Here is a 17,454-nt window from a genome sequence, read left to right on the forward strand (position 1 = left end):
TCACAGGCGGTGCAAGAAGTGCAGGGAAGATGAATGGCAAGGCCTTGCGGAATATCTCCACTCTCACTGAGTTTCAGCGAAAGGGGGGGTGCCTCAGGCAGCAAAACATTCTACTGCCTTTCACAGCAGGGGAACAGCAAACTGAATCTGTTAAAGGCTGCAATCCTGTGTGAAGATTAACATGCTGGTAGAGAGGACAGTGTTTCCTTGCTCTACAGTATAAAAACAATGGCATAAAAACTAATGTAAAACAACATTGTAATGTAATGATAATCTTCAAATGCTGCTTAAAATAAAGAAGATTTAGCTATTGCTTTGCACTTTGCAACTGGGTAGAAGAAACATCCATATAAAGCCCAAAAGCATCCTGAGAGACTACAACTGGGCCCCATCCTTTTTGGTGTCCCAAACAACAGAATCATAGCCCTGTGTGATGTGACTTAAGGGATGTCAATGCCCAGTGAATGAAATCGGCAGATGTCAAAGTTGAAACATGCTTAAATTTTTTATTAATCTTAAGAAACAAGAGTAAAAAGGAAAGCAGCTTTATCTTTGTCAAAATCACATGCCTGCTGACACTATACAAAACACTCCTTCTGTAGCAAAGGTTGCTCAGTAATTTAAAAGATAGTTGCCAAAAATAAACAGCATTGCACAGAAAATTTGAAGTAGAAGTTTAGTTTTCTACAGTACAATGTTATACATTTCTATCATTTTATTATATTTATAGGGATCCTTGGAGGCTTTTCTAAATGCACTTGTTTTTGTAAATAGCTAGCCAAAATGACCAAAAATGATCATGCAGGAAATAGAACATTAATTTGGTTAGGCAGCTGACCAAGAAAAAGGCTACTATTGACCTTTTCAGGGACATAGTGAGAGACATGAAGTAGCATTTAGATGACGACTGGTTTTAGCTGCTTTGGAACATGTTGGGTTCTTTTTCCTGTGACGAATGCAAATTCACTACTTTTTCTCTTCCTTTAGCTAAATTTTGGATTGTGGAATGCATGCAGTCATGCACTGACACTCGTCCACGTAGATGTAGTCATAGTCAATGCTTCTGCCATCCTGGCATGTCAAGGTCACCTTTCTCCTATGGCTCTTGAGCTCCTGGCAGCAGGTACACTCACGCTGCATTGCATTTGCTTCACTGGAATACCTGTCCAAGTGAAATATATTAGATTAGAAGTTTTCCTGAAAATGTGACTCTGCCACATTTAGCAGTCTAGGCTGACTGCTAGATATCACTATTCCTAGCTTAGATTTACCAAATCCCAATGATTGGATTTAAGAGCAGGAGGTTTTTGCCTATCAAAACAGGAGGTTTTTGCCTATCAAAACAGGCTTAGGTAAAGTGCTGATTTTAAAGAAATGTATTTGCTTTCAAAGCTTCTATCTATAGCTTTTGTTTCATGAGCAATTTGGTCCTGAACATGCTACCAAATCAAGGGAGGAACCAAAGCAACATGAGGTGTGGAGGAGTGGGGATGCAAAAGGCTACGTCTACATAAAACACTTTCCTTTCACGTGATTCAAGTTTTACTTCCAAACCAGAATATGGGAAAGGAAACAGATCTGGGGAAATAAAAGTGTGTTATGGATTGGGATTGCACCTCCAATATTCCTGTAGGAACACACCAATGTTCCTATACATAGATTGAATAATCTGTGCACAGATCAGGATTCTCTAGTTCTGCCACATGGGTAGATGGAAAATCAGGGAACCAAGTACATGGAAACAAGATACTTTGTGAGTCTGGGTGCTTGAAATTAATGCACCTGAATGCTGCAGTGTCTAAATTGGAATAGTGATCCAACCCACTTACAACTTGTCTGTTGTTTAATAAGAACGATTAAAAGACTGTTGTATATTCATTTTGCTTCTAATATTTTGAATAGAGCACACTAAAATTAGTACAGTTTGTCCCAAATGTAAAAATAATAATAATAAAGAATACAACAACATTTCTCCTTTATATAGTTGTGTAAAGTGTAGAACCAGGATGACAGTGCTGTGACACTGGATTTCTCCCCTGGTTTTTTATATTAGGGACACAATGCAATTTTGAGAGCCCAAGCAGCAAGCTGAAGGGAAATAATGCTACATACACACCATTTAAAGCAAATTTTCATCCCAAAAAGCAATCCTGGGGTTGGTTTATATTCCCCTCCCAGAGCTACTATTTCCAGCACCCTTAAAAAATTAGGGTTCTGTGTACATTGTCATAATGACAGAATATAATCAGCGTACTGGTGTATTCACATACAAGAGCTGAGAGTGCTCCTGCTTCAAAATGCATATGATGTTCACTGTGAGGACCTTTGGAATTTTCTGCTTGGTATGATTTGAATATCCCAAAATGAAGTGGATAAATGGATAGGACTTTTTTGTCACTTACTTTGAAGAGCTAGGACAAGCCCCTTCACAGTAGGTCAGTTCCACAACTTCAGAAGATATGCATTCACTCTGACGTATAAGAGTTTGGTTCTTGTGAACCTTGCAGTCATTTGCTGAAAGAAAAAGAGGTGTGTGGGGGGGAATCAATAAATATGTCATAATGTTCACTGATGTGGATTTCTACCTCTGGCTACAGATGAGCTACAGAACAAATGAGGCATATAGACATATGGCATCAAAGAGTAGGCTTAATTTAGGTGTTTAGTAATAGATAGCATTCTGCTAAATGCTATTTATAGAAATTTTCTTGTAGGTAGGTCTGTTTTTCAAAGCAACCATAGTTTGCTACTTGCTTGCTGTACTGCTTGCCTCAGGCATCTGATTGGCTACTGTGAGAAAAGGCTGCGGGACTAGATAGGCCATAAGCTTGATCCAACAGACTCATCTTATGTTCTTATGAAGACTCAGTGCAAAACAAGACTTTCAGCAAAAATAAGTAGGACAAACTACAGCTGCAGGTTTCAGAAGAGGCTTCTCTCCATCTCAAACAATATATGAAGGTTAGATAACAGGAGATGGTTCTTAATCTAAATAGAGTTAAGCTGGACCTAGGCACAGTATTGTTCAGTCATTTGTTGTAAAATGCCCTAGTAATCAACAAGGTAAGCAAAAACTTCACTTACTTTTAGGTTTACATGTTTCACAGCAGCCATCAGGAGTCAGTTCAAGTTCATGCTATAGAACAGGAAAAGAAGGTTGTTGTTGTTTTAAAAAACAAAACACTACTGCTGCATGCAAAAGTGGGAACTTTCTAGTACTGGATTTGCACTGTGCCCTTACAGACCCCCCAAGTGTCCCTATATCCATTGTCCAGGATAAGTCTGACAAACAAGTATTGTTTATTATTTTAAAACTGGTGACAGTGATTGCACATGATATCTTACTCAAAAACGTCTTGAGAACTTATTGTCTGAGCTTTAACATAATTAGAGCAGAAATGATTATAAATTAAGAATGGGGAAAAGAAAACTTACAGATTCACACTCCTCTGGATGAATGATGGGACATTTCCTTTTAGATTGGACCAGAATGAATGTATCATTCATTTGCTCACATTCGTAGTAGCTGCAGTTATTTCCTCCTGGTGGCCAAATATCACCAGGCTGTTGTCATGAATAAAACATAGCATTATTCGTTTTGTTTGCAAGTTTTAGCATACCAAATATACGCTAAAATTAGCTAGATTACCACTCCCCACAATCACATCTCATTGGTTCAGGACATGTCACAATTTATTCTAACCCTCATTTTCCATAGCAACTCTGTAGTTATAATCCTAAACACACTTGTTGGAAATTGGTCTTTTTTTTCTTAGACGCAGGTAAGTGGGCTTTGGCTTTGCATGTGAGAGATATTGCATGTGAGATATATTGCCACATTACCAAGACGACATTTGAACATGCATCACCTGGCATCCAAATCCAATACATCATAAATATATTGTTCAGTGTTCATTTGTGTATGCAGTGTAGACTTTTCTTCTCTAAATTCATGTGACCCAATTTGAAAAGAAGGCCAAGAATGAGCAAAAAGTATGCTTGAGAACGCCTACAATCATCATTGTCAGTTGGGTAAAGAAAGTAGAAGAAGAGTGAGAATACATAATTAATTACCTGTAGTATCTCAGTGGTTTCATTCATGTTGATTACGCATGCATTCTGGACACACTTTCCACAACACTCCCCAGCTTCTACCTGGTACTCGTAACCCTGTTTGGAAGACAGGAAAAAGTAACCATGAATGATACATGTGGAAGAAGCAGCCACCTGCAATGGTTAAGGCAGCAAACCTAACCCCACTTACCTTGGGAAAAGACCCACTGAATTCAATAGCACTTACTTGTGTACAGACATAAGTTAGGATTGTTCTGTTGGGAAAGAAGCAGTAATAGGGGAAATAAAGATTTGTGCTTACCTCTTGGCAATCCTTATCACATGTAACTGGTTGACATTTTACAAGATTTGTATTGGAGTCTGGGTCCTTTTCAGAGCTGCAGACACATGTTTCACATGGCTTGCTAGGAACAGGCATTTCAGCCTGGGAAAAGACAAAGAATAGCAATTGTATTTATAAACAGAGTGTATAAAGCAACTTTGTGAACCAAATATCAAATTCTTTTTAAAGATTTCTAACATACAAAATGTTTTCAACTCTTGCTTTTATTTCACATTATAAGAACTCCATTCTAAATAAGCAATCAGGGAACAGAAAAATGATGAATGATAGCAACATACCCAAGGCCACCAAGTGGATTCAGAAATGAGCAAATATTTGAAGCCACGTTTCTAAGTATCCAAGATACTTCGGTGGAAACATCCTTGATTTTTAAACTGAGTATTATTTCCTGTTTTATACTGCAGCTGTGTTTGCCATGGTTACACCAATATTATATTTGCATTTTCCTAAGTAAACATGTAAAGTGTAAGAAGAAATATATGTCTAATAGGGTTGCCAGCTTCTTAACCAATCTCAGCTGCTGTGTTTAACAGCCATGTGAAAATTAACAGCTGAAACTTTTCACAGCATGGAAATGAACATTATACCTTCTTATCTCTCTAATTTCCACGCTGTGAAAAGTTTCAGCTGTTAATTTTCTAAAGTCAAGCTGCTGTTAATTTTTGAAAGTCAAGCTGCTGCACCAGAGCAGGTCAGGTGTTCTTCTAGATATCTGGCAACCCTAACCTAACTGGCAACCCTAACCTAAACTTGCAGTGGCCATTCCTTGGCATGCTTCCTTGAGTATTTTGTAATGTGGTTCTGACTTTCACACGTGAGATGTTTACTGTGGGAAATGTTGATATAGTCACAATGCAACCCAAGAAAAATATGATTGTGAAGCAGCACACACATATCATGATTCATGATATATTACGAGGTCAAAAATTATGAAACAATATCATGATATGGATTTCAAGCCAGTTTTGGATGATATATTTATATATTGTGCAGCTGTACACAGGATCCACATGACATTGTTATCAACATATCAACCCGTATTCCCCCCATCTTTAATTCAGATTTACTTTTTCCAGAGAAACTCTGCTAGGTTAAAAAAATGTTGCCAATGACCCATTTGTGATATCTCAACAACCCATTTCTAATATTAAGCTCCTGTCTAAATGCATCCCAAAACTACCCATTATTAGAAGGCAGAAAACAGTGGCTTGAGTTGCCTCAATGAATTGCTTTTCATCTGGCAGAAGTATCTGCCCATTGTCAAACATTTTCCATAGTTAATGAAGCAGGTGTCCATTTGAAATGGCCATTTAAAAACTTCCCTGTCTGGACACTTAAGTGTAGGTGTTTTAAATAATTTAGTATGATTTGCACTTTTACTCAAAAAATGCTTGCTTGGGAAGTCCCACCCTCCCCCACCCTCTGTAGTATTCTAATATGGCCTCAAGTTCAAATTCATAACTTTAAAGTTTACATTTTATCTTGCACCTTCCCGAACCTACTAGAGTGCTCAAAGCGGCTTACGAAGGAACATTTTAAACGGTCATAATCATAAAAAAGCCAATAAAACAGTACAGTAAGTTTATTTTTGGCCCCCTAGTGGCCAAAAGGTGAAAGGGTTTCTTGAGGGGGAAATTGGAACTGAGCCCGTTTTGAGGCCTGTGTTCTGGAGAGCAGTTCCAAGATGTCACAGGCCAAAAACGGCAAAAACCCCAAATAAACCCGGTTATTGTTCATCTCACTGGCATATCTACATTATGCTGGTGATGAAGGCCTACTGGATACATCAGTCTCCCTGAGCGCTGCATACTTTGTAAACAGCAGTGTGACTGGGAAAATGGCTGCTTTTGGGATGATGCAGCCAACTCAACAGCACAGCAGTCAGTGAAGATTTGCACATGCAAATCATTGCATGGTTTAGGCAGGGAGCTGCAAGCCGTGGCCCTCTAGGTGTTGGGCTCCAACTTCCCCCAGCCCCAGTCAGCATGCCCAATGGCCAGTGAGGGTGACAGGCAAGGATTTTTTTCAGCTGGAACTTGCCGGAACTCCGTTCTAGCTCCTCTCAGGTGGGTGCCATTGCCATTTTCCTCCTCTGGAACACCCTCCTCAGGAAAGCTCACCTAGCACTGACTTCAATGTCTTTTTGGTACGAAGCCAAAATAACCACCTTTTATCTCCCCAGAACCTTATGGTGTTTTATATTATGTGGTTTTAACATCCGTTCTTATTGTTGTCTGGTGGTTCTGCGATTTCACATTTCTTTTTGGTTGTTTTTAGCTACTCTTGAGAACCTTCACAGTTGAAAGGTATAATAAATATGTCTGAAAATCAGTATATATATCAAAAGCATGCTCAAACAGCGTTGCTTTGACTTGACAGGTACCCCTTGAAATTAATTTCAAAGTCCGGCTGCTGCTACTGCTGCTGCTACAGTCTGCCTGCGACTGAAAAGGGAACAATAGAAAAGAAGGATTTTAATCTGTGTACATAGTATATGTAGACATAAAACTCGCATTCTTACCCTGTAAACTGTTCCATTGACAAGACAGACATCTGGGATTGGTGCTGAAAACAGAAACAGACAATTACTTTAAAATATGGTGGGGAAATTATGTTTATAAGGTCCATTCCTGGATCCTCATCCCTCTAAGCTTTCTTCATTTCACCTGCCTAAATTAAGTGGGTGGAGGATCAATTTGATGTTGCTATTGTTTCACAGCTGGGAGGCAGGTAACCTTGCTGATCTAGTGCAGATCAACCAGAGATCTACATCCACATTTGGCTGACTCCAGCTTTAAATATGGTAACTTATCTGACAGGGAAACTGAAAAAGATTGGGGGGCGGGGAGAGGAGAGTAAGGTGATACCTCATTGCTCACTTGACTGTTGGATATAATCCTTTCTGTGCAAAAGTGAAAGGAGATACATGAACACTTTGCGTTCTTAAAAGGCCTGCCCTTCTCTGTATTTATTTATTGCCACTCCTTATTATTTATATATCACCTTGCCTCTAAGGAGCTTAAGGCAATGTACGTAGTCCCTCCCACCACACACACATACATACACAAACACAAACTTTTACCATCACAACAATCCTGTGAAATGGATTCAGGTGAGAGATAAATCTGTAAAGCACATTTGAAACATGTTCTTTCCCTAAGGGAATGTTAGGCACTGTGGTTTATTAAAGGTTGCCAGGAATTTTAACTACGAGGGGTAAACTACAGTGGCCAGAGTTCTTTTGGAGGAAATAATGTGTTTCAAATGTGCTTTAAAGGTATTTTGTGTACACAGTGACTGGCCCAAAGTTACTCAATGAGCTTTGCGGCCTAGTGGAGTTTTGAAGATGAGTTTCTCCAGCTTTTAGTCTGACACTAGTCCAAGGTGGCTTTGAAGTGTAGTGCATACTGTTTGACATTGCACTCCAGAATGTGTCTTCAGTTTCCAAAATGTTTTCATGGCAACATTTTTGTTTGTTTGTTTTAAGGAGGGGAGTGTGGAATGCTTCCACTGTACGTAAATTATGTCTGGGTTCAGCCTAACTTGATGTTTTAATCTCTCTCATCTACTTTCTCTCTCTACATGTCAGAATGCTAGCACTTACTACAGGGAAAGCTGACACAGCAGTCTCCTTCAAGCAGGACTGGGGTTGCCTCGTATCCAAGTTCACAAGGTTTCTTTTCGTTGGAGCAGGTAGTAGTATTGCATTCTGTGGAATAATCAGAAAACATAACAGAGCTGAAGAAGCAAGTCTAGCGCCCCAGCCTTAAATGTTTAGACCAGCAAATATTCCTGTGGTGCTAGGACAATAATCCTATTCAGTATCATGACTGGTGGGCGAGAGCGTACTGGGGTGGGGTAGGTATGCACAAGGAAGACCAGCATGACCTCCCCCACCAGCCAGAGAAAAAACAGCTGAAGGAGGTTTGACACATACATACCCACTCACCGCCCAACACGTCACACGCTAGTATTGTAGAGCTGAAGGACAGCATACTCCAGGGCATTAAAAGCTGCTAGCAGTTTACTCCCCTTGCCTCCCAAGCTGGCCATCGTGGCAAGTGGGAGACCTAGCCAATCCCCACCCATCCACAATAAGCTTGTTTCACCCCTCCAGGCTAAAAAGAACAGTAAGATCCAAGGTCTGAGTATGCCTCTCCCCACCCCCCCACCCCCCCCACCCCGCTTCCTTTCCCTCTCATGCCAGGTCTGTTATATGTCAAGACCTAGGGCAGGGACTGTCTTATTACTGATCATTGTAAGTTTTGCTGCAAGCCTTTTTCTGGCTAACAGGTGGACTAAAAATGCATTAAATAAATAAATACATTTCAGAATTGACTTAGCTTGCCTTCAGATCATATTGTAAAGGAGGGAAAGGAGACTAGCAAATCTCCTGTTTCTGACAAGTCCTCCAGTCCTAAGCAGATTTCTGTCAAAAATTCCTACTAAGGTTGAAGGACATACTGCCAAGTTAATGTATGTAGGATTGCAGGTTAATTGTAGTAAAGCTCTTTTGACTATATGGTGAGCAAAGCAAAGCATCCAAACCCAGAGATTTAACTCTTTATCTGCCTGTCAGTCCCCATATGACAAGAGAATTTTTTTGTTTTTTGTTTTTTTTACAGATTGCTCTGTGTGGTTATTTACTATAGAGATAATTAAGATGGGATAGAATTGTGCAACTGATGTTACCTGCCAACATGTAATGCTGTCTGGATGTCTGTGTTTCCTCCTCAATCAAAGCAACAGTAACCATAATAGCACAAATTGTTTCATCAACAGAGGGCAGAATTGGATTGATTGGCATTGGCTATCAATAAATAATACATGCAAATACGTACTGCATTGAAGTTCTGGACAGCACGGGTCTTTTGGTGTCAGCACAGGGACAGGCACAAACCCTTCTTTCTCACATTTGGGTGGTTCCGATGATACACAGGTCTGTGGCTTGCACTGGACGCTCTCAGTCAATGGGTCACAAATACACTCTTGACAGTTGCTCTTCCATGAGGAGCCAGGCTATATGAAAAAGAAAGCAAATCAGTTAACACTGTATGGCAGCAATGAAACCTATCATCATCTGCTTACTTGTCAATGATTAGACCTTAAGCTTTCTTTAGAAGGAGCACCTAGTTGATCTTAAGTTTCCTGTAATATCAAACTTACGGTAACTGTGCAATAAGCTTTGGACCAGAGCCATACAATACAACTTGAAGGTGCTTCTTAAGGATTGTTTCCACCACCCCACAAATGGCTATAAAAAGACTTCCTTAAATTATAAGATACAGAAAGTTATGCTGAACCAGGTTAAATTTCCTTCTAGGCTGTTTCAGGGAGATGCACATATATAGCATTGGTTCTATATGTGCCTTAGGCATGACCTTCTGAGTCCTCTGAAAGTCTTGTTGGTCTTCTTCTGAAACCCAAGCAAAGTACTTACGATGGAGACCACAACCTCTACCAGCTGCTATTTTAATTTCCATCACTTCCATCAAAGTCTTTCTTTGAGATCACAAAGTGTTGCATTAGATGTTAGTCCTACTCAGAATAGACCCATTGAAATTGATGGACATGACTAAGTTTGGCCCATTAATATTAGTGTGTCTAATCTGATGTTTCAAAGGCTTCAGGGGACAACTGGTGTACCTCTCAATCCAAAGGGGGCTAGAAAGTGTGCTGTACAATCCATCTGACAGCTATAGAGCCCAGGAGAGGCTGGTATTTCAGACTATGTCTGCTTCTCCTTCAGAAGCACTTCTATGTTTCTGACCAGCTCACTATTTCTGCATGTTGATAATAATTATCTGGATCTACTGGTACATGCCAGTTATGCATACCAAAACTACAAATCTTTTTGCTACAAAGAAAAGTTTCAATGACTTCTATTGCTTTCTTTTGGTTATTCTCCAACCAACACACACACACACACACACACACACACACACACACACACGGTGTATAACAATAGCAAGAAACAAAATAAAATAAAATATTGTGAATTCTCTCCCTCCCCACATGACTTTACCCTCCCTCCTAAAATCTGAAATGATCTCCGACTCCTACTACAATATAAAATGATGCCCTTGTCTGGTAAAGCAGAAGTTTAGCACTAATAATAACAGTTTGCCGCCTTGTGAATGTATGTGCAGGGGTGCAGGGTGTTGCAGTCATAGTGGGTCCAATTGTTAGTCTCTTGTCAGTTCTGGATGATTCTCTATGTTGCCTGTGTATAGGCAACGGTCTAGGCATAATCTTTCCAAGTGAAATACTCACTGGTTTGGGCAATCCGTCTGGTCCCACGCAGCCTGGAAATAAATAAAGGCATAAGAATTCATACAGATCCCTTATATTCCATAAACATGTAAACTGCCTTAACTTTAACACAAGTTTCCTGTAGCCATTATTATGCAGCTTTTTCCAGCTAAGTACCGGTAACCAATTTATACAGAGAATTTCACCACATGCTGAATTTTTACAGGATTCTTCCTGGGTTGTTCTTTAAAAACATACCTCCATGCAGTATAATAAAAATACAGGCATAACAATACAGTATTAACCACATAGTAGTAAAACTTAATTTCATCACATGGAACGGAGCATTTATGTGTAACCATAGAAGGAAATGGATGCTGAGGATGCCATAGCATCCTGCTATTCTTCACCACTTGTGGCATGCCCCCTGCAGGTCAGCTGCTCATTTTGAGTTTACAGACATAATTTGAAATTACAGAAAGACATGCAATGTTAGAAAAAGCTAAAGTTACCCTTGTGTTATTTAGGCCCTAATTATACACATGCACACAACTCTGAGCAGATAAGTAGAGGATTGCCCTTCCACATACCACCTCTAATGAGCTTCATAAGCTGTTTATTAGGGGCAACAGACCAGAAATAAACCATACAGGACAAGCGTAACAGCAGCTTAGAAAATAGAAACTAGCAAATATACAAAATAGCAAATAGCTTCAGGTAAGCCCCTGGAAATAATCCTTCCAGTTTTGGGTGGTTAACTGACTTCTTATTGTCACAGCCACCAACAGAAATTTGACTGCTGTCTTTAAAACTTGTGGGATTTTATCTCCCAGCAAATGTTTAACATAGAATTGAGTTGACCTTCCTGGTAATTTGGCCAGTAAAGGGCCAATCATTTGCTGATGAACTCCAATACCTTTAATTATGCATCTGCTTTTGGTTTAAATTGACATAATTAGCCAATCAGGAATAGAGAAACTTACCACATGTTTTGACACAGATATCTGTGTATGTATTGAAGAGGATTTTGTCCTCTGGGCAGAAGCATCCTTCAGCAACATGCTCACTTGTATCTTTGGTTGGTCTGCAAGGAAAAGAAGAACAGATAATATTATTTCCAGTTCTGTAATCAAACAGTTTAATAGCTTCAATGCTCACTTTCGTAAAAACACTATTTTTCTAAGGGATTACAGTATTTAAATGCAAAAGAAAATTGGCGCTTTCCTAAGAAGTAAATAAATACTGGAGCCATTCACTATAGATGGCATAATAAGAGACAACAGGTTAATTGCAACAGTTTATGTTAAGAGTAAGAATTGTGTGTTGGGAATCCGGTCAGCACAATAATTTGCATGTCTACTCAGAAATAAGTTTTTCAGGTCAATGGCACTTACTCTCAAGTAAGTGTGCATATGGTTGCAGATTAACAGCGCACACTGAACCACTCAGGTCAAAAGTGCTGTAGGCTGAATTTGGCCTATGGGCTGTCACTTCTCCACCCCCAATTTAAACCAGTGAAAGCTAGTCTACCAGGCCACTGTGCTCAAGCTGCAAACACTACACTAGAAGGAAGAAATCTTTGAAAGGATCTTTCTTAATCTATTTACAGTGGTACTTCGGGTTACATACGCTTCAGGTTACAAACTCCGCTAACCCAGAAATAGTAACTCGGGTTAAGGATAAGAACAGAAATCGTGCTCTGGCGGCGCGGCAGCAGCAGGAGGCCCCATTAGCTAAAGTGGTGCTTCAGGTTAAGAGCGGTTTCAGGTTAAGAACGGACCTCCGGAACGAATTAAGTACTTAACCCGAGGTACCACTTGTACAATGCTATCCAATTGCACTATGCATGGGATCAGGGTTGAAACAGAATCCCATTTTTGAGCTAAGAACAAGGTAATGCGGAATAGTTATCCTGGCTTTAAACTCTTGTCACCTGCTCTGCTTTACTTAATTTGGGACGGACCCCACCTTTTAACACCCTTGACTTAAGGTAACCAAGCTGAATAGAGAGAGTTAAAGCTAGAATAACTATTCAACATTACCATGATTTATGGTATCAGGTAAGCATGCTAATCCATTTATGTGGCCTATACTGTACAGTATTTGTACTCTTGCCTCATTAATTTGTGCAGAGTACAAGCAAGTATGTGATTCCAGGGTAGACGTGTTTAGCACCAAACATTAGAATTACCATGCCCTGGATTAGCCATAGGGATAGGGCCTGGAGAACCTGAAAAGGTTTATGGTGCCCTGGAGGACTGACTGGATCTTGAAAACATCCTTGTAAAATGAGTAGAGTTGAAAGACCAAGGCAGGGACTTCTGTGGTGGGAACTGCTCAGGCTCTGGCAGGTTTAAAGTATCTACCAGCAAAGAATGCAGTTTAACCAGGGTTAAAAACCTGAAGCTGGCAATCATAATTATTTGGGGAGGAATTGACATGGAATTAATGACCATATAAATAGATAATAATGCATTTTTTTAAACAAATCCTATTAATTAATGCAACATTCCCCTAATCATTAACACATCAACTATCCGCTGCTGCCATACTTGGGACGATACTAATTAAAGATCTTCATATAAAGATCTTGATATGACCTTTATACATTCACCATTTTCTAGCAAGTCATATACATATTTCATATTTGTCTCTTATTCAAAGATACAAAAGTGCAGCCATTAGCATTCAGAGAGCTAATTATTTAGTTAATACATACCCATCATCACAGGTGACAGGGTGAATGGGGCCACATGCATTGTACACCTTGTCTTTGGGGCAGTGGTATGCTGTATATAAAAGAATAAAATGTGTCATTAAAAAGCAGAATGACTCCAACATGAGGCAGAACTATGTATTACATGTTGTCATATTATGTTTTTCCCATTAGCTTTTTAAAAAAATCACATAAAGCATCTATGGTTGGCATCAGATTGAATGAAGGAGTGGCGTTTGCCAAGGCAAGGCACACCCACACCCAGAGGACTGTTGTAAGCCCCAGTGCATGCTCAATCCTGACTGACAAATGGAAATACCCATAGCTGAGAACATGGATTCAATACAGACATCCACAGATGGATTCTAATCCAGTGGAGAGAACCTGTTGGTGGAAAGAGAGGGAGGCAACGTTTGCCAGTTCCCCCATCCTCTTTGCAGTGCCACCTCCCATGTTGATCTGGAGGATCCTCCAACCCTCTAGAGCAGTTTCAGAGGTTGCAATGGGCTTCAGGGAGATGGAGCAATTAGCAAAAGTCAACTTCCCTTCCCTTCTGGATTCAATCCACTATGAAGTGCAGAAGCTGAAATCTTAATTCTTGTGGAAAAAAGACAAAGACTGAGGGAAACAAACATGCAACTGAAGTTAGAACATGCTATTGTTCAGTTTGCATTGATTACTATTCATCTGCTGACACCGTTTTGAATGGTTGATTGATTGGTTCACTCAGCTATTATTGCTCTACGAGAAATTGCTGCTCACTTTAGGATAAGCGAAAATACGTTGTCTTCCACTTACGGCATTTTCCTAGCGTCATGTTCCTCCAGTCAGTACAAACCCCTTTAGCTATGCAGAGGGAAGCATATATCTCCAAATTGTAGCAAGGCACAGAATCATTGGAAGACTGACAGGCTTCAAGGAGGCAGTCTTCATAGTATATTCTGGGAGGCAGAACCTTATGGCATTCTTCAAAGACACTTCAAATACAAAAGAATACATGGTTGAACTATGGCTCATAAATATTGCAATGTCCCCTTGCCACCCCATTTTCAGTATGAAACTGCGACTGAAAGGATAATATTCTTAGCAAATATGTACAGTACATTTCACAATGATATCAATTCTAGAAAGAACAGCTTTGTATTACTATGGAAGTAAAAATCCTACAGTGTTGCAATGTTACAGCTCTTTATGGTATATAAGGTAGCCGAGATGCCTTGAAGATACTAAAACAATGCCATGCTTATTGTTGGATGGATCTTATGTTCTTTGTATACTGTGTTAGTTTTATGATGTTAGCCACCCTGAGCCTGGCTCCGGCTGGGGAGGGCGGAGTACAAATAAAATTTATTATTATTATTATTATTATTATTATTATTATTATTATTATTATTATCATCATCATCTGTGAAATATAAGAACAATAAAGGAAAAGGGTGTTATCTATCCCTAGAAAACATTCCTGATGTCCTAGCAGTAGATAAAAACATAAGAATATAAGGTGAAAAGCTCTGCTGGAGCAGACCAAAGCTTTATCTTTCTAGTCCTGTGGTCAACCAGTGGCTTATGTCCTGCCCACAAGCTGGACAGATGAGGTCATGTGCACAATGTCTTGGTGATGATTTTATGTTCCTATGTGTTCCTCAGAAGTGGTTTTTTTAAAAAAATAAAGTTGTCAAACGATAGCTTGCTCTGCAGGATCTAACAGCTGAAGCATTTGTAAAGGCTGTGTTGAACTTACTCGCTCACAATCAGCTCACACAGAGGAGATGGAGTGGTGCAGGGTGTTGGTGCTGGTGTTGTCGTTCTTGGCTCATGCGGTGTTGTTGTCGGAGGTGATGTTGTTGGCACTCCATAGCAATGGGGCTTGTTTTTATCATAGGTCTTCCAGTAGCTGGCCATTTCTGAGCAAGAGGAAGCTTCATGGCCGTTGGGGAGGCGGCAGTCATCTGTCTTGTCATTTGAACATACCCCTAGGAGGGAGAAAGGGTCGCATCGTAAGTGTGCTGAATATGCAGTATACATTAGTGTCACTCTGAATGACATTGAAATAACAAAGCGGACTTCCTAATTGAAAAAGCCATTGTTGCTATCATAAAGTGTACCTTATATGCATATTCTGTTTCCTACTCTTCAGTATGGATATATTAGTCAAACCCAGGCTTCCTCAACCTCAGTTCTCCAGATGTTTTGAGATTACAATTCCCATCACCCCTGACCACTGGTTCTGCTAGCTAGGGATCATGGGAGTTGTAGGCCAAAAACATCTGGAGGGCCGAGGTTGAGGAAGCCTGGTCAAACCATAGGTCCACCAAGCCCAATTAGGTCTACTCTGATGGGCAGCAGTTCTTTCTTCATCCCAAGAACTTTCAGATGTAGATACCAGGAACTGGACCTGGGATGGTCTAACACCACACACATGTGTTCGGCCATGGAGCTGTGGCCCCTCCCACCAATGGTTAATTTTTCTTTATTGCTTTTCTAATGCTCCACATCTTCCTATGCAAAGAAATTTGTTTTGAAGGAATAACATTGTGAAAAAGGATTTGAATGGTTGGGGATGTTTTGATCCCTTTACTTACCACATTGCCCCTCTGTGTTATGCTGAAATAGGTCAAAGGGGAGTTTTACTGAGAAAGTGAGCCCGTTGAAAGATATAAAAGCTTGGAGTGCAGGGATTTCGACACTCATGACAGTTCCAGTACTGGTGACAGAAATACCATATTTGGTGAAATCTCCATTGACTGGCTCATGGTTGAAAAAAATCTGAAACAGCAGCACAAAAGATGCAAAAGAATATAAATCTGGAGGATTCAGAGTCTTCCAGAGCACTTGAGGGCAATCAGTCCTGGCCATGCTGATATTTCCTAACTGCCTGTTTTTATACTACTTTTAATACTGCAATGATTATTTTACTGTGTTATTGTATTTAATTAAAAACAGTAAGCCATAGTTTTTAACTGAAAACACACACACACACACACACACACACACATGTATATATATATGTGTGTGTGCGCGCGTATGTCATTGATTCTATAACCATTAACTGGAAGTAAAGTGCATTAAACTCAGTGGGGGCTTTCTTCTTAGTAGTCATTATAGAGATGCACAGTTTGAGGAATAGCATCTCAATCCTAAATATAATCTACATCATGGGATTAAGTAGCATTCCTCAAGCAGGCACTTTGCCATGACTGTTATGTAAATTGTACAACCCATTAGCTGGTTTATAAATGTCATTTTGACATTTTTGTTTTGGTAAAAAATAATTATTGTAGGAAGCTGACACAGTTTGAGAAATCTGTGGCACACAGTACCTTGTTAATTCTCACTCCTTCATGCACTTCGCTGCTTAGCACAACTTCCATTGAGTTGTAATTTACAATGATGGCTCTGGAACAGGACTGATTGTTAGTGACATCACAGAAATAATTGTCAAGCAAAACACTGAGGTTTCCATGTATATTCACAATCTCTTTCACCAAGATGTAAGTGCAGTTGTCATAGAAAGTGTAATAAGTGCCATCAAATGTCAGATAGTTAGCATCCCAACCAGTGCAAATACCTGTAACAGAAATCAAAAGATCAAATAAGGTTCACCTGGAGTGTAGTCTTGAGTAAACCAGAGTAACCAAAGTAAATATACACTGTGAAATCATTGGTTAGTATGCTGTTGCTTGTATTAACTTTGATGGGCTAGGTCCTAGTTTGGTACACCAATTAGAAAGTGGGAATAATAAGAGAATTCTAGGAGAGCAATGTTGATGGTGCAGATTTTGTGGTGAAACAACTGCCATAGCCAGAGTCCTGATGACTAGTGACAGCCAGGGCAGGAATTGGTTGAACCACAGCATTTTCTCCCTTACTCCTTTCCATTGAAATATGAAAAGCCACCCATTGACTTTTTTAGGAGTATGCTAGAGAAACAAGAGGTTTAGGCTTCTGCAAATCCATAGCCTTCCCTGAAAGACCCTCAAAAGTCTCACCTCCCTCAATAAATGGAATTGCAACTGCATGACATTACACCCCCTGAGCTTTGTATGATACAGTCCTGTAAGTTAAATAT

General features: G+C 39.8%; 1 protein-coding gene across 1 annotated transcript in view; it reads right to left on the reverse strand.

Moving 5' to 3' along the window:
• Nucleotides 1-486: 486 nt before the first annotated feature.
• Nucleotides 487-17,454, reverse strand: part of LOC310852224 (mucin-5B-like) — a 61,314-nt gene continuing 44,346 nt past the window's right edge. Inside the window, exons 34-49 of the mRNA XM_083755291.1 lie at nt 16,706-16,953; nt 15,968-16,151; nt 15,127-15,358; nt 14,184-14,362; nt 13,389-13,458; nt 11,653-11,753; nt 10,691-10,722; nt 9,259-9,436; nt 8,022-8,126; nt 6,939-6,982; nt 4,376-4,498; nt 4,075-4,170; nt 3,436-3,564; nt 3,085-3,136; nt 2,403-2,514; nt 487-1,162 (exon numbers count right to left, since the gene is read on the reverse strand). Of these exons, the coding sequence (XP_083611417.1) occupies nt 988-1,162; nt 2,403-2,514; nt 3,085-3,136; nt 3,436-3,564; nt 4,075-4,170; nt 4,376-4,498; nt 6,939-6,982; nt 8,022-8,126; nt 9,259-9,436; nt 10,691-10,722; nt 11,653-11,753; nt 13,389-13,458; nt 14,184-14,362; nt 15,127-15,358; nt 15,968-16,151; nt 16,706-16,953 (2,060 nt within the window). The 3' untranslated portion in view covers nt 487-987. The remainder of the gene's footprint in view (nt 1,163-2,402; nt 2,515-3,084; nt 3,137-3,435; nt 3,565-4,074; nt 4,171-4,375; nt 4,499-6,938; nt 6,983-8,021; nt 8,127-9,258; nt 9,437-10,690; nt 10,723-11,652; nt 11,754-13,388; nt 13,459-14,183; nt 14,363-15,126; nt 15,359-15,967; nt 16,152-16,705; nt 16,954-17,454) is intronic.

The sequence above is a fragment of the Podarcis gaigeae genome (assembly GCF_964106915.1).
Source record: "Podarcis gaigeae genome assembly, chromosome: 1".
In the NCBI taxonomy this organism is placed as follows: domain Eukaryota; kingdom Metazoa; phylum Chordata; class Lepidosauria; order Squamata; family Lacertidae; genus Podarcis; species Podarcis gaigeae.